Source organism: Schistocerca americana, chromosome 11, assembly GCF_021461395.2.
Source record: "Schistocerca americana isolate TAMUIC-IGC-003095 chromosome 11, iqSchAmer2.1, whole genome shotgun sequence".
Lineage (NCBI taxonomy): Eukaryota > Metazoa > Arthropoda > Insecta > Orthoptera > Acrididae > Schistocerca > Schistocerca americana.
The window spans coordinates 148,308,407-148,334,799 of record NC_060129.1 but is presented as its reverse complement, the minus strand read 5'-3'; the positions used below and the strand labels follow the sequence as shown (position 1 = coordinate 148,334,799).

The 26,393-nt window shown below is 42.1% G+C and overlaps 1 protein-coding gene across 1 annotated transcript; it reads left to right on the top strand.

Moving 5' to 3' along the window:
• The first annotated feature begins 4,257 nt into the window (after positions 1–4,257).
• Positions 4,258–19,708, top strand: LOC124554182 (acyl-CoA-binding domain-containing protein 2-like). Its single transcript, XM_047128252.1, has 2 exons — positions 4,258–4,299; positions 19,246–19,708. Exon 2 carries the CDS (start codon positions 19,280–19,282, stop codon positions 19,571–19,573), a length of 294 nt encoding a protein of 97 aa, XP_046984208.1. The 5' UTR covers positions 4,258–4,299; positions 19,246–19,279; the 3' UTR covers positions 19,574–19,708.
• Positions 19,709–26,393: the final 6,685 nt, after the last annotated feature.

The following is a 26,393-nucleotide window of genomic DNA, read 5'->3' as shown; positions in this document are numbered from 1 at the left end:
GCTCACAGTCTGCCTCTCCCTGTATGTGCAGCGTACCAGGCGTCACCACCGCCACCACCGCCACTGCCGCCGCCACCACTGCCGGTGCACGCCACCAGAGCCCTGTCGCAGCTGCACCACCCACGTCTCCTCCACCTGAGGCCACTGTCTCTCGTATGCGGTGAGTTCCCTCACTACACACACGCACTCACACGCACCCACCCACACACACACACACACACACACACACACACACACACACAGACAGACACACATACACGCATTAGCACTCCATTGCAGAGAAGGTATAAAAACAGGAAAAGGAAATGCAAAGGCACAGCCTACATTCAAAGAGGGTCGGCAAGGTGAAATGGAAAGGAAACTGGAACATACAGTCAGATGAATAATGGAACGGTATCCACAGAATGAGAAACTTCTATCATGAGAGAAAGGTCAATTAAAAATGGGTTGGTAAGGAAAACTGATCTACTATGAACATTTCAGTGATATATTCGCGTCAGAATCAGTAAACCAATCCTACAATAACTCTAGCACGTAAGGCGACGTCACACACAGAAAATCCAGTCACACAGAGGGATTATGAGAGCACTGCATGCGTAACACTGTGTTGAAAAAGATATAAACATCTAAAAATCGTTGTGTATTGGAATGCCGTAGCAGGGCGCGAGTAAAGACAGATTTATTTATGAGACAATTTAGGGTCGTTGGTAGAAACAAAAGAGGAGCAAGGATTCTAGACCTCTGGATTAAATTTGTGCTAATACTCTGTTCAAGAATCCAAACAAAAGCAATAGTTGGCAGAGGTGGTCTTTTCTGCCTAAGCCCCTCAGGGTTTGGACCAACATGTTAGCACCACTGTATTTTTTCGCAGCAGGTGGTCCAAGTAACAACACACATGCAAAGCAGAAACTCTCCCTACTGTAGATCATATTTCTGTCTGTCAACACATTTAGAGTGCTCAGATCCACTCATTTATTTCTGGGAGGAGGTGGTGCAGGGCTGGCCTCTTCACTACACAGTAGCATTTGCATCCAAAGTCTTTAGTTATTTGTTGGATCTAGTCCAATCTTTGTCTTCCTCTACAGTTTTTACTCTCTGCTGCTCCCTCTAGTACCATGGCAGTTATTACCTGATGTATTCAGGTATATCCTACTTTCCACAGTTCTTTTCTTTTCAATTCACCTAATTCTCAACATCCTTCAATTTCACCCCAATTTGAATGCACCAATTCACTTCTCTTCCTCTATCTCCCATAATCAATTATTCATTTTCGTACAATACTGTGTTCCAAATGTGCATTCTCAGATATTCTGTCACAAAATGAAGGCCTATCTGTGGTGGCAGTAGCCTTGTTTTCCTTGGAATGCTCTGTTTTCCTATGCTACATTACTGCTTATAACAACCTCGCTTTGTCCCTCAATGTAAATTTGCTTCCCAGATAGCAGAATCACTTAAATATATTTGCTTTGTAGTTCCTAAATTTGACATTAAGTTTGACACTGATCTTATTTCTGCTGCTCCCCAATACTTCCATCTTTCTTTATTTTAAATCATATTTCTGTGCTCATCCAACTGTTTATTGCATTCAACAGCTCGGGTAATTCTTAATCACTTTTGGTTAACACGGTAATATCACCAATGAATTTTATCAGTGAGACACCTTCACCCTGAATTTTAATTACATTTTTGGAAGTTCACTCGATTCTGCGAACGATTCCTTGATGTTTTGAACACATGGTAAAAATAACTCAGTCCCTGTTTTGCACCTTTTTAATCACAGTATTTCTTGCTTCAATTTTTACCGTTCCGTATTGATTATTGCACATACAGTAAATTATATAATCTGCCTGCCCTCTATATCTCACACGTATTATTTGAGAATTTCACAAGCGAAATGATAATTAAATCGACACCCTAGCTGCAAACTGGCGTTGGTATACATCATTGGGGACGTGTTTAAAATGTGTGGCGCACTATAAATGTAGTGGTGTCGACATGTTGGGAATGTGGGTCTCGTGGGAGGCATGTGCAAGATAGTCCCTGCAGGCCCACTGTACTCTGTCCCTCGGTGGCTCACATAGATAGAGCGTCTGCCATGTAAGGAGATCCCGAGTTCGAGTCCCAATCGGGGCATACATTTACAACATGTCCTCAATTAAGTATACCAACGCCTGTTTGCAGCTAGGGCGTCGATTTAATTATCATTTCATTCTAGAGAGGCTGCACGGTCACAATGGTATCTGGTCATTCGGGAACAGATACTGCCTTTATATATAGTTAAAATATGGCTAATAAAGTCATCAGAAGATCAAATCAAACTGCAAAACAATTAGAAAAGATATCGGAATGGTGCGAAATGTGGCAGTTGACCCTAAATAACGAAAAGTGTGAGGTCATCCACATGAGTGCTAAAAGGAACACGTTAAACTTCGGTTACACGATAAATCAGTCTAATCTAAAAGCCGTAAATTCATCTAAATACCTAGGTATTACAATTACGAACAACTTAAATTGGAAGGAACACATTGAAAAAGTTGTGGGGAAGATTAACCAAAACTGCGTTTTACTGGCAGGATACTTAGAAAATGTAACAGACCTACTAAGGAGACTGCCTACACTACACCTGTCCGTCCTCTTTTAGAATACTGTTTTGCGATGTGCGATCCTTACCAGATAGGACTGACAGAGTAAATGGAAAAAGTTCAAAGTAAGGCAGCACGTTTTGTATTATCGCGAAATATGGGAGAGTCACTGAAATGATACAGGATTTGGGCTGGACATCATTAAAAGAAAGGCGCTTTTCGTTGCGACATAATCTTCTCACGAAATTCCAATCACCAACTTTCTCCTCCGAATGCGAAAATATTTTGGTGACATCAATTTACATAGGGAAGAACGATCACCACGATAAAATAAGGGAAATCAGAGCTCGTACGGAAAGTTATAGGTGTTCATTCTTTCTGCACGCTATATGAGATTGGAATAACAGAGAATTGTGAAGGTGGTTCGATGAAACCTCTGCCAGGCACTTAAATGTGATTTGCAGAGTATCCATGTAGATGTAGATGTAGATTGGACTCTTTGTCTGGGAATGATAAATACATCTGGGATCTTCCAATACGACAAGGTCTTTACCAAGTATAGACCACCACCTTCCTCAACCTTCTTGAAAGCCAGAACCACTGAGGCACTGAAGCAATCATAAACATCACAGAACATAGAGTGTAGACCTGCAGTAACTCCGCCATCCAGAGCATATGTTGAAATGGAACAGTGGGTCTCTTACACAGGAAGCAGTGTGGAGAGAACCAGCTGGTAACTGATGAGCAAGTCACACAGAGGACACTTCAGTAATGATAGTAGATGGTATGGCAAATGTCGTGGAATTTTTTCTGTAGCTGCTGTCCTACAGGCCATACATATTTCAAAAGTGGTTCTTACATAAGGAAGTTTAGTAGCAGCTCGAAGTGTTAGTCATGACATTTTTCAATGTTTGGAAGTGTCACTTGTCCTTACCATTTGACTGTCTGTTATCATTATAACAACTATAAAGACAGACAGACTTACAAATGCCTCTACCTGAAGCACATACATTGGTCTGTACTGGTCTCAGATGCCACACATCAGGGATTGGTACCCAACCAGTCCTAAGAAGTTTATTATGTATAGTAAAACGACAATATCGAAAAGGGAGCACACGAACTGCGAGGGAGTTAACTTTTGTGGGTTACATACAAAGAGGCACAATCCAGTATAGATCGTTCGGATACTTCTGAGAATGGTAGTACCTGAGCTGACCTGTACAGTAACTCCGTAATTAAGTTTTGTGTAAGTGTAAGGCACTGTAAGTACATTTCGTTTGTGCTTGATTTTGAACTACTTGTTGTGTGGTATGGTGAGCAACTGCTGTGGGGAACTCAGGTGGACCAACTGAAAGTGATTATGTCACTTGTAATTCATTTGTATTAACTGGACCGCTACACCTGTTGTCGGCGTGTGTTCTGTGTGTATGTGTGAGTGAGTGTATGAGTGTGTGTTTGCTACAGTGAGATGCCCACAGAACCCCACGAGGACACACCAGCTCACACTGTGCCTCTCTCTGTGTGTATGCAGCCCACCAGCCGCTACACAGCTGAGGCCCACCACCACCTCCACCACCACCACCACCACCACCGCCGCCATCGCCACCACCGCCGCCGCCGCCGCCACCTCCGCCGGCACGACCCGCCAGACTCCTGCTGCTGCTGTTGCACTGCCCACAACTCCTGCACCCCATGAGGCCACTGTCTCTCACTTGCGGTGAGTTCCCTCACCACACACACACACACACACACACACACACAACTATTATATGGTAGGTAAGATATAAATAGCAAAAAGCGAAATGTAAATGCTCACTCTAGATTTAATGAGGGTCAGCAAAGTGAACTGGGAATAAAATTAGAACAATACAGTCAGATGACTAACGATGCAGTATACACAGGATTAGGAGGTTGTATCATGAGACAAGTTAATTAAGGATAGGTTGGTATGAAAATAGTGAGTTATTATCAAGAGCTCAGTGATTTATCCTCATCAAACCAAAATCAGCTATAATTCAGGCACATACGCCAACATCACACACAGTAGTTCTAGTGACAGGGAGCGACTGTGACTGCATTGAATGTGTAACTCTCTATGTCAAAAGAGATAAACATCTAGTACTATTGGCGTATTGGAATGGTCTAGCAGGGGTCAGATAAACACATGTTTGTGAGACCATTTGGGGCAGTTGATAGGAATGAGAGAGGACCAAAATGATTTGCCATAATATTTCCGCTAATAACAACAAATATGGTCGTCAAGCACCAGAGACAAGCTAATGTCGGGAGAGCCCCAGCTTGTCAGGATGCGGACCACTTTGGTCACTCTGCTGCGGTATGGAGTTCAAATGGTTTAAAGGTGTGTTAAATCTTATGGTACTTAACTGCTATGATCATCAATCCCTAAGCTTACACACTACTTAACCTAAATTATTCTAAGAACAAACACGCACACACCCATAGCCTGAGGGAGGACTCGAATCTCCACTGGGACCAGCCGCACAGTCCAGGACTGCATCGCCCTAGACCGCTCGGCTAAAACCGCGCGGCGCAATATGGAGTAACAGCCAGTAACAGAAACAACGCATATGCAAAGCACGTGCTGTTGACGATGTTTCTGTCTGAACAACAAGTTTAGAGGGCTGTGACCACCCAAAGTCCACAGTTACTTGTGCTGTGCATTTTCATCTCCGTCCTGCCCTACAGGTTTCACCCTCTACAGCTACCTCTAGTACCATGGCACTTGTTCTCTGATGACTTCAGATTAACCTATTACGCTGACCCTTGTACATGTCACAGTTTTCCACATATCCCTATCCTCACCTATTCTGGAGGGACGTTTCAGGGTTCCTCTGGTATGAGTTCACCTAATTTCGACATCCTCCTATAGCAACGAATTTAGGATGCTTCGATTTCCTTCTTGTTTTCTCCTGTAATCCACGATTCATTTTCATACAGTACTGTGTTACAAATGTTCATTCAGATATTTCTTCCCCAATTAATGCCTATCTTTTGCACCAGCAGCCTTGTTTTGTGAGGAATGTCCTGTTTTCGTGTGCTAGATAACTTTTTGTAACAACCTCGCTTTGTCCCTAAGTCTAAATTGGCTTCGCAGGTAGCAGAATCCCTACAATTTGTCTACTTCGTGGTCCTTAATTCTGACGTAAACTTTGCCATCCATCTTATTTCCGCCACTCCCCAATATTTTCCTCTTTCTTCTGTTCATTAATCCTAATTCAGTGATCATTCGACTATTTATTACATTCACCTACTCCAGTGATTCTTTCTCACTTTCAGTGAACACAGAAATATCTCCAGGAAATTTTATCAATGAAATTCTTTTTACCCTGAGTTTTAATTAAATTCCTCGAAGTTTCTTAAGTTCCACCAACGGTTCTTTAGTGTTTAGACTGAACATCTGTGGAGACTACCTGCATTCCTGTCTTTAATCGTCTTTAATCAGAGTACCAATCCTTCCTGATTATTTTATGTTATCTGCTGTTCCCTATGTCTTATACCTATATTTTAAAGTTTCGTACACTTTCACTATTTCACAGTGTCAAACGCCATTTAAAGATCTACAAATCCAATAAACATTTCGATTTTTCTTACACATTCCTTCCACTATCAGGTCGAAGGTCTGATAGACATCTCTCGATCCTCTACTCCAAATTTAGCGTCCTCGAACAGATCCTCAGTTTTGTCTTTGATTCTTCTGTATGTTACAATTATTGTTGTTAGTATTTTGGATTAATTAGCTCCTTAGCTCACTGGGTGAAAGCTATCGCAATATCGACCCTTGCTCGCCTCGGTAGTGTCTGGATGGTGTGTTTCTGGCAGTCTGTTGTTATGACTCCTGTCTCATGGATTCTACAGACAAACCTGAATTGTCATTTGATTTTCACCTTCCCTAATGATCAGGTAAGTTCCGAGGGAACGTTAACTAACCATTCCACCTTGTTTGTGTCAAGTTTTCCAGACCGTTGTGAAATTCTGAGTGTAATGGCCAGTCCCCCACGTTTTCCAATTCGGCTTCGACATCTTCTTCTGTCACGTCATCTGATAGTTTACCCCACTCATAGAGGTCTTTAATGTACTGTGTTCTGCTATCTGCTCTCTCCTGCGCGTTTAACACTGGGATTCCTTTCGAACCTTTAGTATAGTCATCCTGGCATTTAATTTCACTGAAGGTTGTTCCGACTTTTCTATATGCTGAATGTGTCCTTCCTATGTTCCTTTACTTTTCGATTTCTTCTACCTCTTCCTGCAGTCATGATACTTTTACTTCCCTTAAATTTCCGACTGATTTTATTTCAGTACTGTGACTTCAGACTTAGTTCCTGGAGTGGCAGAGAATCGTCTTGACACATCCACTTGATATTTTCCTGTCATTTTCAGTAAACATCTTGAATGGTTGTTAAATAAGAGATGGTATAGATTATAAGATTTATGTTTCCGAGTCCAGAATGCTCGTCCCAAGCTGAAACTACAACCACTTTAACCTTTTACACCGAAAATTATTCAATTTCGCCATCATGGGGTCAAGGATAGAGGTAGAAGTGACGGTTGTCCGATAGCTCGGGGGTGAAGCGTTAACCCACCAAAGGGGTGACTCTGGTAGATGTAGGCTGAAATCTCACTGGGAAGACTTTTTTATTTTTTCTGTGACAAAGTTATTCTCAGGCAGACCCAAAAACTATTAAGAAGTCCTTAGAAAACTTCTCCCACATACGTTTTTTTCCTATCTTGATTCAGTGCACTGTAGGTCTAAAAGTGAAAGGCTTACGGATTTGAAAATACAGTTGCTGATGTTTTGTCCTGTGCAGAGATAATTTCTAGTTTTTTCATGCAGAAAAAAGTGTAGAGACTTACTTCGGGCACTGAATAACTTGTGAACATGATTGCATTATATGTCTGCACACACTGCTACTTTTCCACACATACTTTCGTGGTAGCTCTGCAACACAACTTCCATTATGACGGCGGGCTGCACTTAGTCACAGCCTGTCTTTGCGCAGGGAGGGCACAATATCTCGCCAACTCATGATGATTTATGGGCGTTTTGTTATGGAAACTTTGTTGTGTTGTAGAATATTTTTCTTGTAAGGTTAACACAGTAAGTTGCAATTCATCTATGTTTGTACAGCGTATACCTCATTGGTTTCTTTGTTGGTTTATTGAACACGATAGATAAATATAAGAAATGCGTTATTGTGAGGCATGTAGTCTCCCACATTATCTAACGTTATCGAACTTGTACTGTATTCATTCGATTGGTTCATTTTCCTTAACAGCGTTTTGAATGCTTTTTCACTGGTCATTGATAAGATTTTCTTGTACTGTTTGCTTTTCTGACTGGAAACAGTGTGTTATTCGAACCTTATGAAAAATCTTTTGTAATCGGTGTTACGCTGTCTTTTGGTGATGCCAATGAACGTATCTGTAAGGAAAAGCGGTTTAAGCGAATAATATTAAAAATAAAGTTATTAAGTCATAATGTAAATAGTGTGAGGTGGTGCTAAAAAAGCGAATCACTCCTGGTGAATGAGCTTCTTCTCTACAGCACATGTAAGGCACAAAAACAGAGTTAGATACAATAGCTACTGAAGAGTACGACTATCCGAATAATTACCTCTGCTCTTTATTTACGACGTTAGATTTGCCGTCGGTGAGTCTGGATATTATTCGTAACAGTGCTTTGGATCAAAATATAAGTTAGAGAAATGCAAATGAAACTCTGGTCAGTGCTGCAGCGGACAACTTCTTCGCGCCTTCACGAGGCGAGAGCAGCAGATGAGCGAACGTATTCTCCGTGTCGCTAGTCTAACGCAGAATTGGCAACGTCACAGAATACATTTGGCAACCATGTAATCATAGATTTGCTTCTTGGTGTGGTCAAGATTTGGTCAATTCACTTGATATTTTGTTGTCACTTCCGATAAATAACATGACTGATTCTCACTTCAGGTTGAACAGTGGGCTGTCAAATTTATTACTTGATTAGAGAGAGGTCATTCCACACAGAGCATGTAGGCTAACTAATCTCGTAATTTAACGTTACTGAGACTCTCTCTATTGACTAAGTGTACCGCAGTGGGAGAGCAGTAATAGTGGCTGTGACTCGCCAGCTGGATGGAGACCCGGCTGCTTTGACTGGAGAACGCTGCATTAGCCGCAGGTCCTGGTCGCGCTAGCAGCCCAGTAGTCATTCTGTCTCCTGCCTACACCTCCTCTTATTGAGTTACAGGCTTCCAGATCGAAAACCATCGAGCAAGTCGTACCGTCGCCATCTTAAGCCTCATCACAATTTCAGTTTACTGCTCAGTTGATCCGAAAGTGAAAAATTAAAAAACTGTGAATCTGTATCCTTTATAGAAATTATATTTTCCTCCTTATACCACATACAGCAAAATTCCGTTGACTACAGGGGGCACTGAGTAATTCCTTAGCTTAGGCTCAGCTTAAGCCTCATCACAATTTCAGTTTACTGCTCAGTTGATCCGAAAGTGAAAAATTAAAAAACTGTGAATCTGTACCCTTTATAGAAATTATATTTTCCTCCTTATACCACATACAGCACAATTCCGTTGACTACAGGCGGCACTGAGTAATTCCTTAGCTTAGGCTTAGCTTAAGCCTCATCACAATTTCAGTTTACTGCTCAGTTGATCCGAAAGTGAAAAATTAAAAAACTGTGAATCTGTATCCTTTATAGAAATTATATTTTCCTCCTTATACCACATAAAGCAAAATTCCGTTGACTACAGGGGGCACTGAGTAATTCCTTAGCTTAGGCTTAGCTTAAGCCTCATCACAATTTCAGTTTACTGCTCAGTTGATCCGAAAGTGAAAAATTAAAAAACTGTGAATCTGTACCCTTTATAGAAATTATATTTTCCTCCTTATACCACATACAGCACAATTCCGTTGACTACAGGCGGCACTGAGTAATTCCTTAGCTTAGGCTTAGCTTAAGCCTCATCACAATTTCAGTTTACTGCTCAGTTGATCCGAAAGTGAAAAATTAAAAAACTGTGAATCTGTATCCTTTATAGAAATTATATTTTCCTCCTTATACCACATACAGCAAAATTCCGTTGACTACAGGGGGCACTGAGTAATTCCTTAGCTTAGGCTTAGCTTAAGCCTCATCACAATTTCAGTTTACTGCTCAGTTGATCCGAAAGTGAAAAATTAAAAAACTGTGAATCTGTATCCTTTATAGAAATTATATTTTCCTCCTTATACCACATACAGCAAAATTCCGTTGACTACAGGGGGCACTGAGTAATTCCTTAGCTTAGGCTTAGCTTAAGCCTCATCACAATTTCAGTTTACTGCTCAGTTGATCCGAAAGTGAAAAATTAAAAAACTGTGAATCTGTACCCTTTATAGAAATTATATTTTCCTCCTTATACCACATACAGCACAATTCCGTTGACTACAGGCGGCACTGAGTAATTCCTTAGCTTAGGCTTAGCTTAAGCCTCATCACAATTTCAGTTTACTGCTCAGTTGATCCGAAAGTGAAAAATTAAAAAACTGTGAATCTGTATCCTTTATAGAAATTATATTTTCCTCCTTATACCACATAAAGCAAAATTCCGTTGACTACAGGGGGCACTGAGTAATTCCTTAGCTTAGGCTTAGCTTAAGCCTCATCACAATTTCAGTTTACTGCTCAGTTGATCCGAAAGTGAAAAATTAAAAAACTGTGAATCTGTACCCTTTATAGAAATTATATTTTCCTCCTTATACCACATACAGCACAATTCCGTTGACTACAGGCGGCACTGAGTAATTCCTTAGCTTAGGCTTAGCTTAAGCCTCATCACAATTTCAGTTTACTGCTCAGTTGATCCGAAAGTGAAAAATTAAAAAACTGTGAATCTGTATCCTTTATAGAAATTATATTTTCCTCCTTATACCACATACAGCAAAATTCCGTTGACTACAGGGGGCACTGAGTAATTCCTTAGCTTAGGCTTAGCTTAAGCCTCATCACAATTTCAGTTTACTGCTCAGTTGATCCGAAAGTGAAAAATTAAAAAACTGTGAATCTGTACCCTTTATAGAAATTATATTTTCCTCCTTATACCACATACAGCACAATTCCGTTGACTACAGGCGGCACTGAGTAATTCCTTAGCTTAGGCTTAGCTTAAGCCTCATCACAATTTCAGTTTACTGCTCAGTTGATCCGAAAGTGAAAAATTAAAAAACTGTGAATCTGTATCCTTTATAGAAATTATATTTTCCTCCTTATACCACATACAGCAAAATTCCGTTGACTACAGGGGGCACTGAGTAATTCCTTAGCTTAGGCTTAGCTTAAGCCTCATCACAATTTCAGTTTACTGCTCAGTTGATCCGAAAGTGAAAAATTAAAAAACTGTGAATCTGTACCCTTTATAGAAATTATATTTTCCTCCTTATACCACATACAGCACAATTCCGTTGATTACAGGTGGCACTGAGTAATTCCTTAGCTGTATTTCTTTCGTCATTTACGGCGCGCATTCTTGCCCACAGAGTAAAAATGATAATGCATGAGGTAACTGGCTCGTATCGTACTAGTGTGGGTAAAGAGACACCAATTATCCAGGCTGTTTGTGAGTATACACACTCGGTAGCTACGGCACATGTTCCCAGCCTTCAGTGTGCTGTAATGCCGCTCGATTTGGAGAAGGTTTTCTACAGGGTGAGCCACCAGTGCCTCCTGAAAACAACGGATTTTTCCCAGTGTTTTGGCGACATCACTGGTAGAATTTCGAAGAACTGCACTTTGTAAATCATGATCAATGGTCAGCTGACTTGCGTTAAAGAATTGTGTGCGGCAAGGTGGTCCTGTAGGACGGCCTTGTTTGCCACTGCCACTGAGCCCCTGTTGGCCACCCTGCGGGAACAGCTACGAGGGCCGCTCACACACACACACACATACACACACACACACACACGGCCAGAATATCGTGTGTAGGGCACACGCAGGTGACGGGGGGCTCGTGATCAGCGGCGAGAGCGAGTCGCAGAAGGCACTGCAGGTCACCAGCAAATACCAACTTGCATCAGGTGCAAAGCTAAGCAACATTAAACCACACATTATGAATGTGGGGTGCGGAACATCCTTGCGTAACACGCGAGACCTCAGTCCAAGTTCTGGCTCTGGACTACAGGTCTAACATAAATCGTACTGCAACACAGGGTGAGAAGACCTGACAGCATCCATATGTACATGGTCTCTAAAGTCAACTGTGTGGCGCAAGTTTTACCCACACCACGTGAAACAGTAGCAAGATATCTGTCACCTTTGGGTCATTTTGTAACTCGTGGTAATACTTTTAAGGTAAAGTGTGACACGTTGACCATCTCAGGCGGAAACTGGGGGGGATTAAATCTCATCGTCTTTGGGAGAAAGTCAGAAGCTATATTCGTCTGTTCCACATACCATCTGTGTAAGAAGAGTCCCACTTACCAGACGAAATTACTCCCACTGTCTTGAATCCACACATAGATGTACAGCACGTCGCCAATGGCTTTTATCATTTTGAACAATTTCGATTCGAACTCGGTTATACTCAAATCAGAGTTGGCCGTCGAATATCGTAAGAATCAAGAACACTTATGTGGAATTAATGAGAAGCAAAAGCAGAAATGTGACTGTACAAAAGTACTACAACTGGGAGGTCATTTACGAAAACATCGGCAGCCTACACGTAGCAACTAGTGTGAAAACTACTTGGTACAGGAAAGTATGAACCAAAGCGAAACTTCATGCAATGCATCTGGGTGATGCGCCAGCACGTGGGAATTGTGACCTGATAGACACTGAGGAACACAGGTTTACATGCGCTCGGGTGAAGAACATCTGGTGAGTTATCAGACAATTGTTAGCCACAGCCGGCCGCTGTGGCCGAGCGGTTCTAGGCGCCTCAGTCCAGAACCGCGCTGCTGCTATGGTCGCAGGTTCGAATCCTACCTTGGGCGTGGATGTGTGTGATGTCCTTAGGTTAGTTAGGTTTAAGTAGTTCTAAGTCTAGGGGACTGATGACGTTACGTCGCATAGTTCTTCGAGCCATCTGAACCATTTTTTGCTAGTTACAATAATACAAACTCTACCCCCAATACGTTGCCTTCCAGTATTTTGAATCCTAGCGACGTTCCATGTCCATTTACAATGAAGAAATGCTGTAAACTGGGTAAAAGGAGAAACAACGTACCACCTGCCAGCAGAGGGAAACAAAACGGGCACAAGTGGACCACGGGGCGCCGCCCCCCCCCCCCCCCCCCCCACGTGTGCGTCGCTGAGGCGAAAAACTGCAGGAGAAACTTCGCAAAATATTTTTGTACATATTTTTTAGTACATATGTGAAACAGTGTGCAAAGTGAATAGAAAAAGACGTAAACGCCAGAAGAACATAATGAATCGTCCTTAAGCTCTTTTGTCTTACAGGGTATTTTTTTACTCATTTATTTATTTTTAAGAAAACAGAAATCTACTCTAAAATACGTAGGTCAGAAGCACCCTATTTCGTGTTGAAGGAATCTCGGAGGAAATGTTTGTCCTCAAGACAGAAGACATCGTACTTTTTTTTTTACATTTTATTTTAGCCCATTCCGTACGTGAAAACTCATTTTAACCAGAAGAAGGGACTCTCCTGATTTGTTTTGTTCTGCGTTACATTCATCGTTACTCGAAGCATCCAAAATGGTAGCACAGAGCTTCCAGTGAGTGGAGTACTCAGAGATAGCAGAAGACCAACTTTCGAAACAAGCCTCGGGAACTGATGCATCGGGCGTCTTACAAGATATTGCGCAATAAATCGGGAACGCAACCATCGAGAACACGGAACTTTGAAGGCGTCGCTCACAGCTGAGATAGTTTGTGTGCATACATGGTCTTCTAGATCAAGTGCTAAAAATAGAAAATAAATAAAAAATAAAAAAATCGTACGCGAAAATAACGCAGCGATTGGATGACAGGTACGGGGGAGGCATCGTGGCCAACCTCGGAATAGTTAAAAATTTAAATGAAAGGGGTTAAGGAGGCCAATTTCTAGTCTGCATATAGTGTGTTCGAATACCGCAACTTACATGAATTTTAATTCGTGGTAATAGTTGCTAGTTAGAAAGAAGTTGAAATGATTCTTGCCACGTATGCTGAAGGTCTGGGTTCGTTTCTCACATCCGGCAATCATTTTTAACAAGCATAAGCAGCATCTCTCCCAGCTCTCGTAACGTGGAGGAGAGTCGGTTCAGGCTGGGCCCTGACAGAGGCGGAAGTCATGGCAGGTCGAAACTCTGTCACCCGTCACCTTTCTTATGAGATACTTTTCTAAAATCAATGAGCCAATCGCTGTACAAGGCCGCAGGGCACTTGACTCTTACTGTATTCGAGCCTGAGATGTGAAAGATATTGACGCTGGGCTGGGATTTGAACTCAGATCTCCCTTTTCGTCACGTTTGATCACTTTCAAATGATGCATTTCCACTGCTTCATTGTCTCCGGTTGTTGCAAAGTCTTAAAGACGCTCACAAAAGACACATCTCTGGGTGCGAATGCAGGTATGTCATTTTGAGTTGCAACATGCGCACACCAAAATACATGCGAGATATTATTATGATTTTTAACGATTCCCTGGGGTTTGTTAACAATAATGTGGGTACTGGTTTCGAGTCCCAAGTCAGACGGGCAACTTTTCGTCCTATCATGACAGGTTCAAACATGCATCTCCTAGCTACTGGTGAAAGACAATAGTACCGTGAACGTGTCTTTGTATGTAATCAACAATGATGTGTCTAGGGCTCGATTCCTAGCCAGCTGAAAATTTTCATCATGGTATTTACAATTCAGACATGCACACATTTCGCTGCTCATGAAGTAAACCAATATATAACGTCTACGAGTGACTGTTATCCGTTAATCATAAGAATAAACCTTATGTAAACATTGCACTATGTATTCTCCGGCATTTGCTGGAACCTTATTGGATTTTCTTTTCACGTACAACTGCAGCCAAGCTGTCTGAAGTACTGTCAAGTACCATAATAAGGGTACGTTTTGTGCTGTGCGTTACGCGCACTTCGACTTACCGACAATACGGCACAACAGCTTTACCGGCGCATATAACTTGGACAGCACTGGCCGGTCAGCTGGTGCAGCTAGCCTGCAGTGGCGTGGCCAGCTGCAGTTCACACGTAAAAAGAGACGAGCAGAGGAGCAATACTGCTTCGAATGTCATTTAATGTTTAAGCAGAATGAAATAATACACTGCAAATCTCCCACAATACGCTCCTTTGGCGACTAGACGAAAACCGCAACACGTTATCGTTTTTAGCTAACCTAAGATTGTAATTAAAAACAAGAATAATGAAAATTCGTGACTGAACCACAGGGTATTTTTTTCTTTATAAGCTGTGTGTAACGCAAGATAGTGAAGTATTTCGCTGTAAATAGGTAAATGTTGAAGCCACTAAAGTATTACTTACAGTCAGTCGTCTGGTTATCTCTTAGCTCCTTTCTTATCCGAATCAGAGAAATACATTTCAGTTCTGGAAGTGTCACCTGCTATGTTGATAACGAGGCTATCAACAACAGAATCCACGAAGCCAACCAGGAGCAGCATTTCTCCTCTTCTTTTATGACGAACCGTTCGACAGTGATGTGTGAGAAAGCTGTGTGCGTTAGTTCCTGTACGTCTGGCAGTTTAACAGTCTTGTTATTTCTCAGGCCAAATCCCGCAGCTTGGCTCCAGATCAGTTCTGTTGGGTTCATATTGCGTGTTTCTACGATACATATCTACCTCTGTGGTATAAAACGATGGACATAGTCCAAATAAAGAGGATTTGGTTTCTCATTTATGCCTTAAAAAATTAAATTGTTATATTTTCTTAATTTAAACAACTTTTATTAACAGTCTTTCACAATACATCGATAATTAAGAATTTGTGCTTGAAATGTAAACAGGAATTTCGCGTCCAATATGTAATTAGAAACAAGAAGGCGTGCATTAGTCTTAAAAAATCGTGAGTTTCGTAATTATCAGATGTAGGTTTTTCAAATTGAATGAGAAAAATAAATGATACTGGGGAGATTTAAACAAACGCCCGAATAACCGCATTTGGTTTGCATTTGGTTACACTACCGACTACACTAGACGTTCAATTTGGATTTGTAAGCAACTGCATTATACACACCTCTGGAAAAACTTCAAAGCCAATTGCCTCGGTTAATTTACGAAAAACATTAGGAACAGCCTATTTCTCGCCACTTTTTAACCGTGTTCTACTCGCATTTTTCACTACAGAACATAAAGCAGCCTGAGCGATTTTCATACTGCACATTAACACCGCGACAATCTGAGTACAACGATGCAGAAGGTGTGACTGTACACGATTTTTGAAACAAAAAGTACGTAGCTAAAGCGTGATTAAGAAAAACGTTGATGACTGTCAATACATTTGAATATCTTAACCCCTTACTGCATGCTTTTTTTATTTTTCTGAAAAAAATGTTACATGTTATGTTCGATGTTCTGATTTCATAAAAAATGCTTAAAAAATTCTAAATCTTATGTAGGGGCGGTTATTTTAGAATTAAGGGTTTGTGCCATATATGGGACAGCATGCAGTAACGACTAATACCATGTGATACCAGTTTTGGGATTAATGATGCACAATGTGGAAAATACACAATAAGATACGTACATGAACTAGCAGAACTGCATTTATGTAAAACAATTACACTTTCTATTCATTACAATACACATATTTTGAGAAAATAACACACATTTTGTTTCCATTTTTCTCTATTCATTATGAAACTTGATGAAGCAATTTCTCTCCTTATTCAAGCACAATGTTGTACTGCACTTCATACACGCTGTATAGGATTTTCCCTTGCATTCTGGATATTTGCAACGACCACGGTTTTCCAGCCAGATAGGCATGTGATGTATCCCATCCAGTCCCACCTGATGCTGTGGAAGATCTGCTGTAGGGCCTCTCTTCTTCTTGCAGTCAAGCTGTTTTTGTATTTCATTGCTTGGCCTACCATGTTCCTTGGATAAGGATTTCCCAGTTTTACAGAGGGCCTCTGCAACTGCGACCTTGAAATCAACAAGGGGCATGTAGTCCATATTTCTTCTTCTCCATAACAGCCAGCTGTTCACACAAGCCAAGTCAACTAGATGAAAGAATATCTTCAAGTACCATTTCTTTGATCTGATTTGAATTCTATAATTTCCTAGCATAGAATCTAATAGATCGACACCCCCCATGTAGTCATTGTAGATCATCACAGTGTGTGGACAAGGTACCATTTTGTATTCTTTTTCCTCCCTGAAAAGCCTCTTGATCTCGCCTTCTGGTTTGCATCCAACGTAAGTTGACAAAGTGTTGACTACTTTATTATCAAACCAGGAGATTACTGACAGTTGCACACTGTCTACTGTTGCTATCTTTTCCTCCATGCTGCCTCGACCATTCATCTTCATTGCTGCCTCCTTAGGTAAAATGCAACCACGTACTCGATTGGACCGGACTGCATGTTGTGCCATATCCGTCACAGACCTATTTTTCAGTATTATATGTATTCTAATGAACAAATATATAAACTTACCTCTTTATAACTGTCCACAGATGTCCTTTTTCCTCTGCAAATAATATAAACACTGAAATCAATCGCTTACTGTACCTGATTGCAACTGTTTGTGTGACCAAACTTGGATGTCAACAGCTAGCAACACAAAGCAAAGATTCATAACACGTAATTCCTTACTCTCCCAACAGATGGCATACACTACTTGCACAGCTGCTCTTGACTGTGTGCCATATCTGTCCCAACATGCAGTTTGGAAATATATTCTCAGATATGAGATTGACACAGAGAAAAGTGGTATGTGCCATATCTGGCACATTATGCGGTAAGGGGTTAAAGTTTCATTTAACATAATAGGAGGTCGTGGTAACAACACCAGTGTACATGGGCTACGACTTCTGAACAATCATTGCATTTGTGTTTGTTCACATCAGATTTATTCTTATGATGAACGGATTACAGAAGTCAACGTTGATAGGTGCTGGGTTCGAATCTGCATAGGGCGAAATACTGTCATCTCTTCATTTCAGTTTGTCATCTTGCTGCTGGTTAAAAATGAAGATTTCTAACGTTTGATTGTGCTTAGTTAACTATCCGATTAAGTGCTGGGTTGGAATCTCCAGTAAACACAAAACTTTATGCCAGGTGATTTTAAGTTTCAACACGCACACTCTTTATTACTTGTGACTGAAACCATACTTGAGATATTTCGTCTTTACTTGCTGGATTGCACTCCAAGATAGTAGCACAGTAAAGAAACTTTCGTCATACAATTTCAAGGTGGAAGTTCCTTTCTGAAGTTTCATTTATTGCAATAAATTTGAATTTGCAAGCGTAATGGCTGTGTAATCTGCAGTAGAGTGTGTTCTGGTATTTGCATCATCGTGGTATTAATTTTCATCTAAACTGGTAGTCACACAGAGCAGTAGTGTCTTGTGGCCTCATGCAGTGAACATTTTGTATAGGCAAAGACTGTACTGAAAAGTGAGCAGAGGACCAGTGTTATGTGGACTGCTTAAAAATCAGGCGAAACACAATTCAAATGGTGCCACATAGTTTTGGCCGTGCAGGCTCATAAATTCAGCTTCTTCTCCTAATATTTCGGCTGAATGCTGTCCAGCCATCTTTAGAGCGAGCTGAGGTCACTGACGCTCCCCTCTTGCTCCGTCCTTTTAAACCCGAGGACCGAACCACTGTGTAAAAGGACACAGCACGTGTGGCAGTGTCAGTCACCTCGGCTCACTCTGGAGATGGCTGGACGGTGTTCAGCCGAAATATTAGAAGAAGAGGCTGAATATATGCGGCTGCACGCCCGAAACTTAATGCCACGAAAACATTCAGATCATTCAGATGCTATTGAGCATGGTAGTAAATCTTAAATACATGTGCATATGCTATCAGGCACACAAAATGTGACACACACACACACACACACACACACACACACACACACACACACAGTTTTTAGGGTTGGAGTTGCCAATTTGGTGTTTGTTACATCTTAAATGTTTCGAAGACATGGATGCCTGTGTGTCAGAAAGTCTCAGTATTTGGTGAGGCTGTGTCAAGAAAACTGCCGGTAACTGCACTGAAACTTTTGTGGCTGCATATCATGAAACTGTCTCTTTGAAAACCAGGAGATGAAATTCTTCTTGTGTGTGACCTCTGGCAGTGAAGCTGCAGACAGAGACGCAGTATTAGCTGCAAGAAGCCTGTTCTGTAGTGGAGGTGAGCGACTGGATAGGTGTAGCGTCCTGAGAGCAGAGGAGCTGACTTCAAGGAATGAGTGTGACAAAATGTGGTAATGAAATTCTTTCAGAGGTTGTACAATGCTTTTTGTAATGGACGATGAGAGAAGATTTTTTATGAGGGGGATAGAACAGATTTACTGTAGCTTAATACACACAGAGTTGCGCACTGTTTTGTACTGTAGGAGGGGGAGTACAGTAGGTCTGTTCCAGGACACATTTGTATTCACAACAGTTGTGTTTCCTCGTGTGGCTGTTTTCCTCATTATGTGTGTTGTGTGTTTGTAGCAGAGAGTGGCAGTTTGTGTGTTTTGTGCAGGAGCCTCTCTGCAGAAGAGAGGGGCAGGAGGCTGATGGAGGTGGCTATGCGGGGGACAGTGGGGCAGCTGAGGGCACTGCTCGCCGCGGGTGCCGACTTGAGGGTGAGGGGTGGGGATGGGAGGACTGCCCTGCACTGGGCAGCAGCCAGGGGAGACGTCGAGGTGGCGAGGTTGCTGGTGCAGGCGGGGGCGGCGGTGGACGCCAGGGACAGCAGTGGCTGGCAGTGGACGCCTCTGCATTTGGCTGCAGTGCGGGGCGACGCCGCCGTGTCGCGGCTGCTGCTGCGGGCGTTAGCCGACCCCAGCGCCAGGGATGGCGGTAGGTGAACGCCGCTGCACTGGGCGGCAGCCAATGGCCACGCAGAAGTGGCGGCTGTGCTGCTCGACGCGGGGACCGACAGGTGGGCCACGACTGGTGGTGGAGAGACAGCGCTGGACATCGCCAGGCAGAACAACCACAGGCGGCTGGTGGAGATGCTGTCATGAGGCAGCCAGTCCACCGAATTGTCTGCCAAAAAATAAACTGAAACAATTTGTAGAAAAGCAATTGTCATCTTTTTTTAAATAAAGAAGCAAAAAAATCAATCCTATTGTGACCCACTAATTTCAGTCATCCTCAAGTAACATGCAGCACACAAATACTCTACGCAACGCTGTAGCGAAACCGAGACAACGCCAGATAACAGTAAAATAATTCAGGTAATAACGGACAATCCTTCTTTCAAGAAAAATGTCTCGAGTACACTTCTAGACTAAATTTGGCAAAAGTCAACAGTCCATTGTGAACATACACAACTGCTCTATAATATCTGATCGCTCGCAAGTATTTCACACCAGTCTTGAAGGTGCTACATCAGACTATTCTAACTTGCAACATACCGAGATTACTGCTGTATCAGTTGTAGCACCAGAATTTTCGCTTCTGATATCTGACTCAATTTACTTCTCCATATTCAGCAAACATTCTACTCTACTGTACCTGTTGTGTTTAATAACAATGAGATATTAGTACCATTATTCACACTACATAATGCGACTATCATCTGGAACTATACAGTGAGTCCACATTTAACTAAACACAATCAGAGCATGACATCAAACGCATACAAAATGTGAAGGAAATCCTGTCTATCTAGTATTGTTGTCTGTACTTGACGTAAAAGATTGCAACAAGGAAAGTAATTCTAGTTGTATCCGAGACAGAACACTGAGCCCAAGTTTCAGCACACGAAAGCAATTTCACAATGACGCACATGAGTCTCGACTCTCATCAGTCACAACGGACCAGCTGAGACGGTAATGCAAGTCGTGGAAATACAGGTAATAAAATTACACTTACTTTCACTCTTACATCGAGTAAATAAGTGTAATGGAGAGTGCATATCTATCAAGTCAGTTACTGTTACGTACTTAATTCCCTTATTTCTGACTGTACAGCTTCTCTGACTTTAAATAGATCTGAAGTCGGAATAATTCGTATGTATTTTTTTTAAGGGCAGCTATTCCATATTGAAACTGCAACTCTGGCAGTTTGCATAAATTCGATACTTCACCAAACTGCACTTCCTCTCCAGTTTTTGTAGGAGTCAACTCTTTTATAATGCTAACATAATGCTACGACCGGACAGACTGTGACCCTGCTGCGGTCGCAGCTGATCCAGCACGCCGCTCTGGCCCCACTGTCACTCTCTACCAGTCCGTGACTCCTGCCACAACTCTCAGCGGCCTCTCTGCTTGTGAGGCGCCAACAGCCAAACGGCGGAACAGTCCGTAAGGCCGTCGCTGAAACTTCACTGACAGAGAGTATTGAGAAGGCGCAGAAGAAATGCTCAGTCCCAACATTGCCTTCATGAATCTTTTCAACAGTAAAATTTCTTCTCCGAGACCGTCGTTAATAACGTCTACATTGTAGGAAGATTCGTCGTTTCCCACAAGCTCTTGGACCGGAGAATCGTGTTCGCTTACGTAGTTCCACAGCAAACGGAATGTGTCCGTTCAAAAACGGTTCAGATGGCTCTGAGCACTATGGAACTTAACATCTGAGGTCATCAGCCCCCTAGAACGTAGAACTACTTATACCTAACTAACCTGACATCACACACATCCATGCTCGAGACAGGATTCGAACCTGCGACCGTAGCGGTCGCGCGGTTCCTGACTGAAGCGCCTAGAACCGCTCGGCCACAACGGCCAGCAATGTGTCCGTGTTGTGTGTGGCTGCACACAGTACAGTCAAGTTCCCTACAGCTGTGTAATAACGTGGTAAACATTTAGTTGAGAACTGTTCCTCGAGCTCTGTTTTACATCGTCCTCTGATGCTTCATCAGGAAAGCGTTTTCTTCTGCCTTGTCGTTTCTCTCCGTCATCAATCATTACATTCAGTTCAGGTGATATTCCAAAATTTTCTGCTACTTCGCAACTTCCTGCGTAAATAGTATCCCGACATTTCTCAGCTGATTTAATTCTTCCGCGAGACTCTTATTAATACTACGTGAAACACATGTTTCTCCAGTTTGAAGTACAACTTTATGTATGTTTATTGCAGCTAAAAATTTCAAATACTTATGAATGCTCCTTAGTTCAATGTGTTGCCCCCGCAGTCCAAGTTATTAGGAAGTTCAACCGCCCATTGTAATCCTGGCAAATTCTCGGCAAATGGATGCATGGCACCTACCCACACAGACCCTCTCGTTGCCGATATTTTCTTTTAAAACATTCCATAGCTGCCACTTTCGATTTAAATGAGTTTCTTAGAAACGGCAAATGTCCTAAAAACAGAGGAGAAACGTCATCGGGAGGTATCATAGTTAACTAGAGTGCTTCCTTTTGCCACATCTTCCCCACAGGTGGTATATGTAAACTGACGTTTCGTTGCTCTGTGTGCATCTATGACTTACATATCAGACACAATCTTACACACCTCCGCCGCGATATTAAACGTTCTTTAAAGAGGTAACAGAGAGCCATGTTATGCATCTCGCCGAAAGTTCGGGACGCGCCTGACGTCCTTCATCTGGTGTTGTCTGCTACTGCGGCTCACTGGAACGGCACAGCACGCTACAGCAGAGGGGAAACAGCCCAGAACTCCATCCGCTTTCCTCGTATCGTCAAACACGCTGGAATTCACTGCTCATATCGCTCAATAACGGGGCGTCAAATAGTCTGAAACGTCTGCCTATTTAAACTCGTGTTTGTAAATGTCTGGTTGGTATCTGAGAAACTGTTAAAATCGTGACGTACTTGTAATTCTGATTTTTGGGCGCGTAAGCGATTATTAGTTAGTTACTAGTTAGTTAGAGAGTCAGACCTGGAAAAAGTTGAGTCTTGGACGTCATGTTGAAAAGACGCATATTGTTGTTGTTGTTGTGGTCTTCAGTCCTGAGACTGGTTTGATGCAGCTCTCCAAGCTACTCTATCCTATGTAAGCTTCTTCATCTCCCAGTACCTACTGCAACCTACATCCTTCTGAATCTGCTTAGTGTATTTATCTCTCGGTCTCGCCCTACGATTTTTACCCTCCACGCTGCCCTCCAATACTAAATTGGTGATCCCTTGATGTCTCAGAACATGTCCTACCAACCGATCCCTTCTTCTGGTCAAGTTGTGCCACAAACTTCTCTTCTCCCCAATCCTATTCAATACTTCCTCATCAGTTATGTGATCTACCCATCTAATCTTCAGCATTCTTCTGTAGCACCACATTTCGAAAGCTTCTATTCTCTTCTTGTCCAAACTATTTACCGTCCATGTTTCACTTCCATACATGGCTACACTCCATACAAATACTTTCAGAAATGACTTCCTGACACTTAAATCTATACTCGATGTTAACAAATTTCTCTTCTTCAGAAACGCTTTCCTTGCCATTGCCAGTCTACATTTGATATCCTCTCTACTTCGACCATCATCAGTTATTTTGCTCCCCAAGTAGCAAAACTCCTTTACTACTTTAAATGTCTCATTTCCTAATCTAATACCCTCAGCATCACCTGACTTAATTCGACTACATTCCATTATCCTCGTTTTGCTATTGTTGATGTTCATATTATATCCTCCCTTCAAGACACCATCCATTCCGTTCAACTGCTCTTCCAAGTCCTTTGCTGTCTCTGACAGAATTACAATGTCATCGGCGAACCTCAACATTTTTATTTCTTCTCCATGGATTTTAATACCTACTCCGAATTTTTCTTTTGTTTCCTTTACTGCTTGCTCGATATACAGATTGAATAACATCGGGGATAGGCTACAACCCTGTCTTACTCCCTTCCCAACCACTGCTTCCCTTTCTTGTCCCTCGACTCTTATAACTGCCATCTGGTTTCTGTACAAATTGTAAATAGCCTTTCGCTCCCTGTATTTTACCCCTGCCACCTTTAGAATTTGAAAGAGCGTATTCCAGTCAACATTGTCAAAAGCTTTCTCTAAGTCTACAAATGCTAGAAACGTAGGTTTGCCTTTCCTTAATCTTTCTTCTAAGATAAGTCGTAAGGTCAGTATTGCCTCACGTGTTCCAGTATTTCTACGGAATCCAAACTGATCTTCCCCAAGGTCGGCTTCTACTAGTTTTTCCATTCGTCTGTAAAGAATTCGAGTTAGTATTTTGCAACTGTGACTTATTAAACTGATTGTTCGGTAATTTTCACATCTGTCAACACCTGCTTTCTTTGGGATTGGAATTATTATATTCTTCTTGAAGTCTGAGGGTATTTCGCCTGTTTCATACATCTTGCTCACCAGATGGTAGAGTTTTGTTAGCACTGGCTCTCCCAAGGCCGTCAGTAGTTCCAATGGAATGTTGTCTACTCCGGGGGCCTTGTTTCGACTCAGGTCTTTCAGTGCTCTGTCAAACTCTTCACGCAGTATCGTATCTCCCATTCCATCTTCATCTACATCCTCTTCCATTTCCATAATATTGTCCTCAAGTACATCGCCCTTGTATAAACCCTCTATATACTCCTTCCACCTTTCTGCTTTCACTACGCATATTGTAGTCAGCTTATATAAAATGTGAACTTTAACAGTGAGGAAGATGTTTTCAAGTATGTTTTGTATTGTGAAGTGATGATTTTTGTGTTACATGATATTGCAGCAAAAGTAATAAAAAAGAAGTGTAACTTAAATTCGGAGTGCTGATTACTTTTTTACATCACCATTGTGCTGCAAAAGTGTAATCTTCAAGAATGGTTTGTGGAGCGCATCTACAAAACTTTTGAATATCGCAGAATAAATCCTAGGCCTCTTTGCATCCGAGCTTGGAATCATCACCACCTACATTTTCAACGATTGAGCCATGATTTTACAACGAGACCAGCGTGGGAAACACGAAATGATGAGTACCTAATTTTTTCATCATTACACGAAATGACTTTATTAACTGTGCTCTAATGACACCTGCCACATAACAACTTTGTTGTTGCCTGAAAATGCAGTATTTAGCAGCGTGAGAAACACCACAATCATTATGAAATTTTGACCTTTGTTGTGGTAGGGTTGTCAGAAGTTCCACTCAACAGTTTGAAATTTAGTCGTGATTGCAGACACCAGCGTTCGGCTGCCAGTTAATGTCACGATATTACAAAGATATTTTCTCCCGATCTGCCGGTAATTTCGCAGTTGCATCACAACACTTTACATCTATCCAATGGCAGTCCACGGTGTACTAACACTAAACATTATTTCGGTAACAGTTGTTTCACTTATGAGACAAAACGTTATGCTGCATTATAAAATTTCTGCTCCAAACTCCAGCCATACGCAATGTCATATTAATAAGAAACTACACAGTTACAAATATATGAAATATAAACATGTTTTCATTACTTGAACTACGTTAGTACAAAATCCCCCTGAGCTAACGTTCTCTCCACCACACAGCACGCCAGTTTCCAGCCGAGTACACAGCCAGACCGCCCGACACACACTGCCTGCTACTGCCATGAAAGGAAGCAACACCTGTGGTGTCGGCAACAGACCTACAATGAATATGGTTGTACCGACACTACAGAAGTTGATTGCATTTATCACTTTCACGACTACACTCACATTTATGGCCCAAAGTACTTGAAAACTGACACAGCAAATAGGACAGCCCCTTTCAATTTCTCATTTAAATGCCGACACTAGATATTTCTGCGTTGTGGGCATTTTCCAAAAATCTTGTGCCTCCAGTTTAGCGGAATATCAACTCCTGAATCCAATGGAGGGTGTAAAAGAATAGCGTACAGTAGAAACAGACCAACATGTCACCACCACTTAGACACGTAATTTCATTGCCGCATCGTACGTAGTGCAGGGCAGCCATCCTTGCATAAAATATTAACCGGTTTCGGCCGACAGCTGTGAATTCTGTATGTCTGGAGAGATGACCACACGGCCGTACCTCTTTGAGTACACCGACTCTCGTCCGCCCACCCAAGTTAAGCTACTCTGGATGGCGAGCGCCAGTTGGCTTTAGTTTTGTTTTTTCGCGTCCTCTGCTATTTATACCCAATATTGCGATAGGAACTGCATTAAACATTTCGTATCATGTTGCACACAATCTTCCACACCGTCGCCGTGGTATTGAACACCCTGTGTAGAGGTGACACAGCGCACTCCTGTACCCAGTTGCCGCCTGTAGCGAGGTGTGAGAGGTTACGGCAAAACACACACCGTGTTCTGCAGAACTGAGAGTAGTGCCGTTAAGTCGATTTCACGTCGTACACAATTCGAGCCACGCTCACTGCTTACACGTTTCGTCATTTATCCACAGCCAGAGCTACACAACGCCCAGCAAAGAATAAATCTGTACCATCATCTGATGAGATAATTCGTGTTCAAAAAATTCTTTGGATTCACTCTCGCCACACAGGTCATGGACAGAGCTGTGAATGTTTCACGGCTTGCTACGGAGATTTAGGATAGACGCCAACTGAATGCATCGAAATGAAACACTCATCGAAGGCAAACACCCGTAAGGACTGTGTGAAGAAGAAAATTGTTGTTAACCTCTCAGCTGAGCGTTTAAATAGTGCGGCATGTGGTTCGTTGCGACTGAAATGCTCGATAAAACCGACTGCTGGTTTTCCGAAGTGAAGAAATCGTAGGCAGTTACTCTCGTGAAGAAACGGCCAATGATAGTGACGTAGATGACCAACAAATGTCT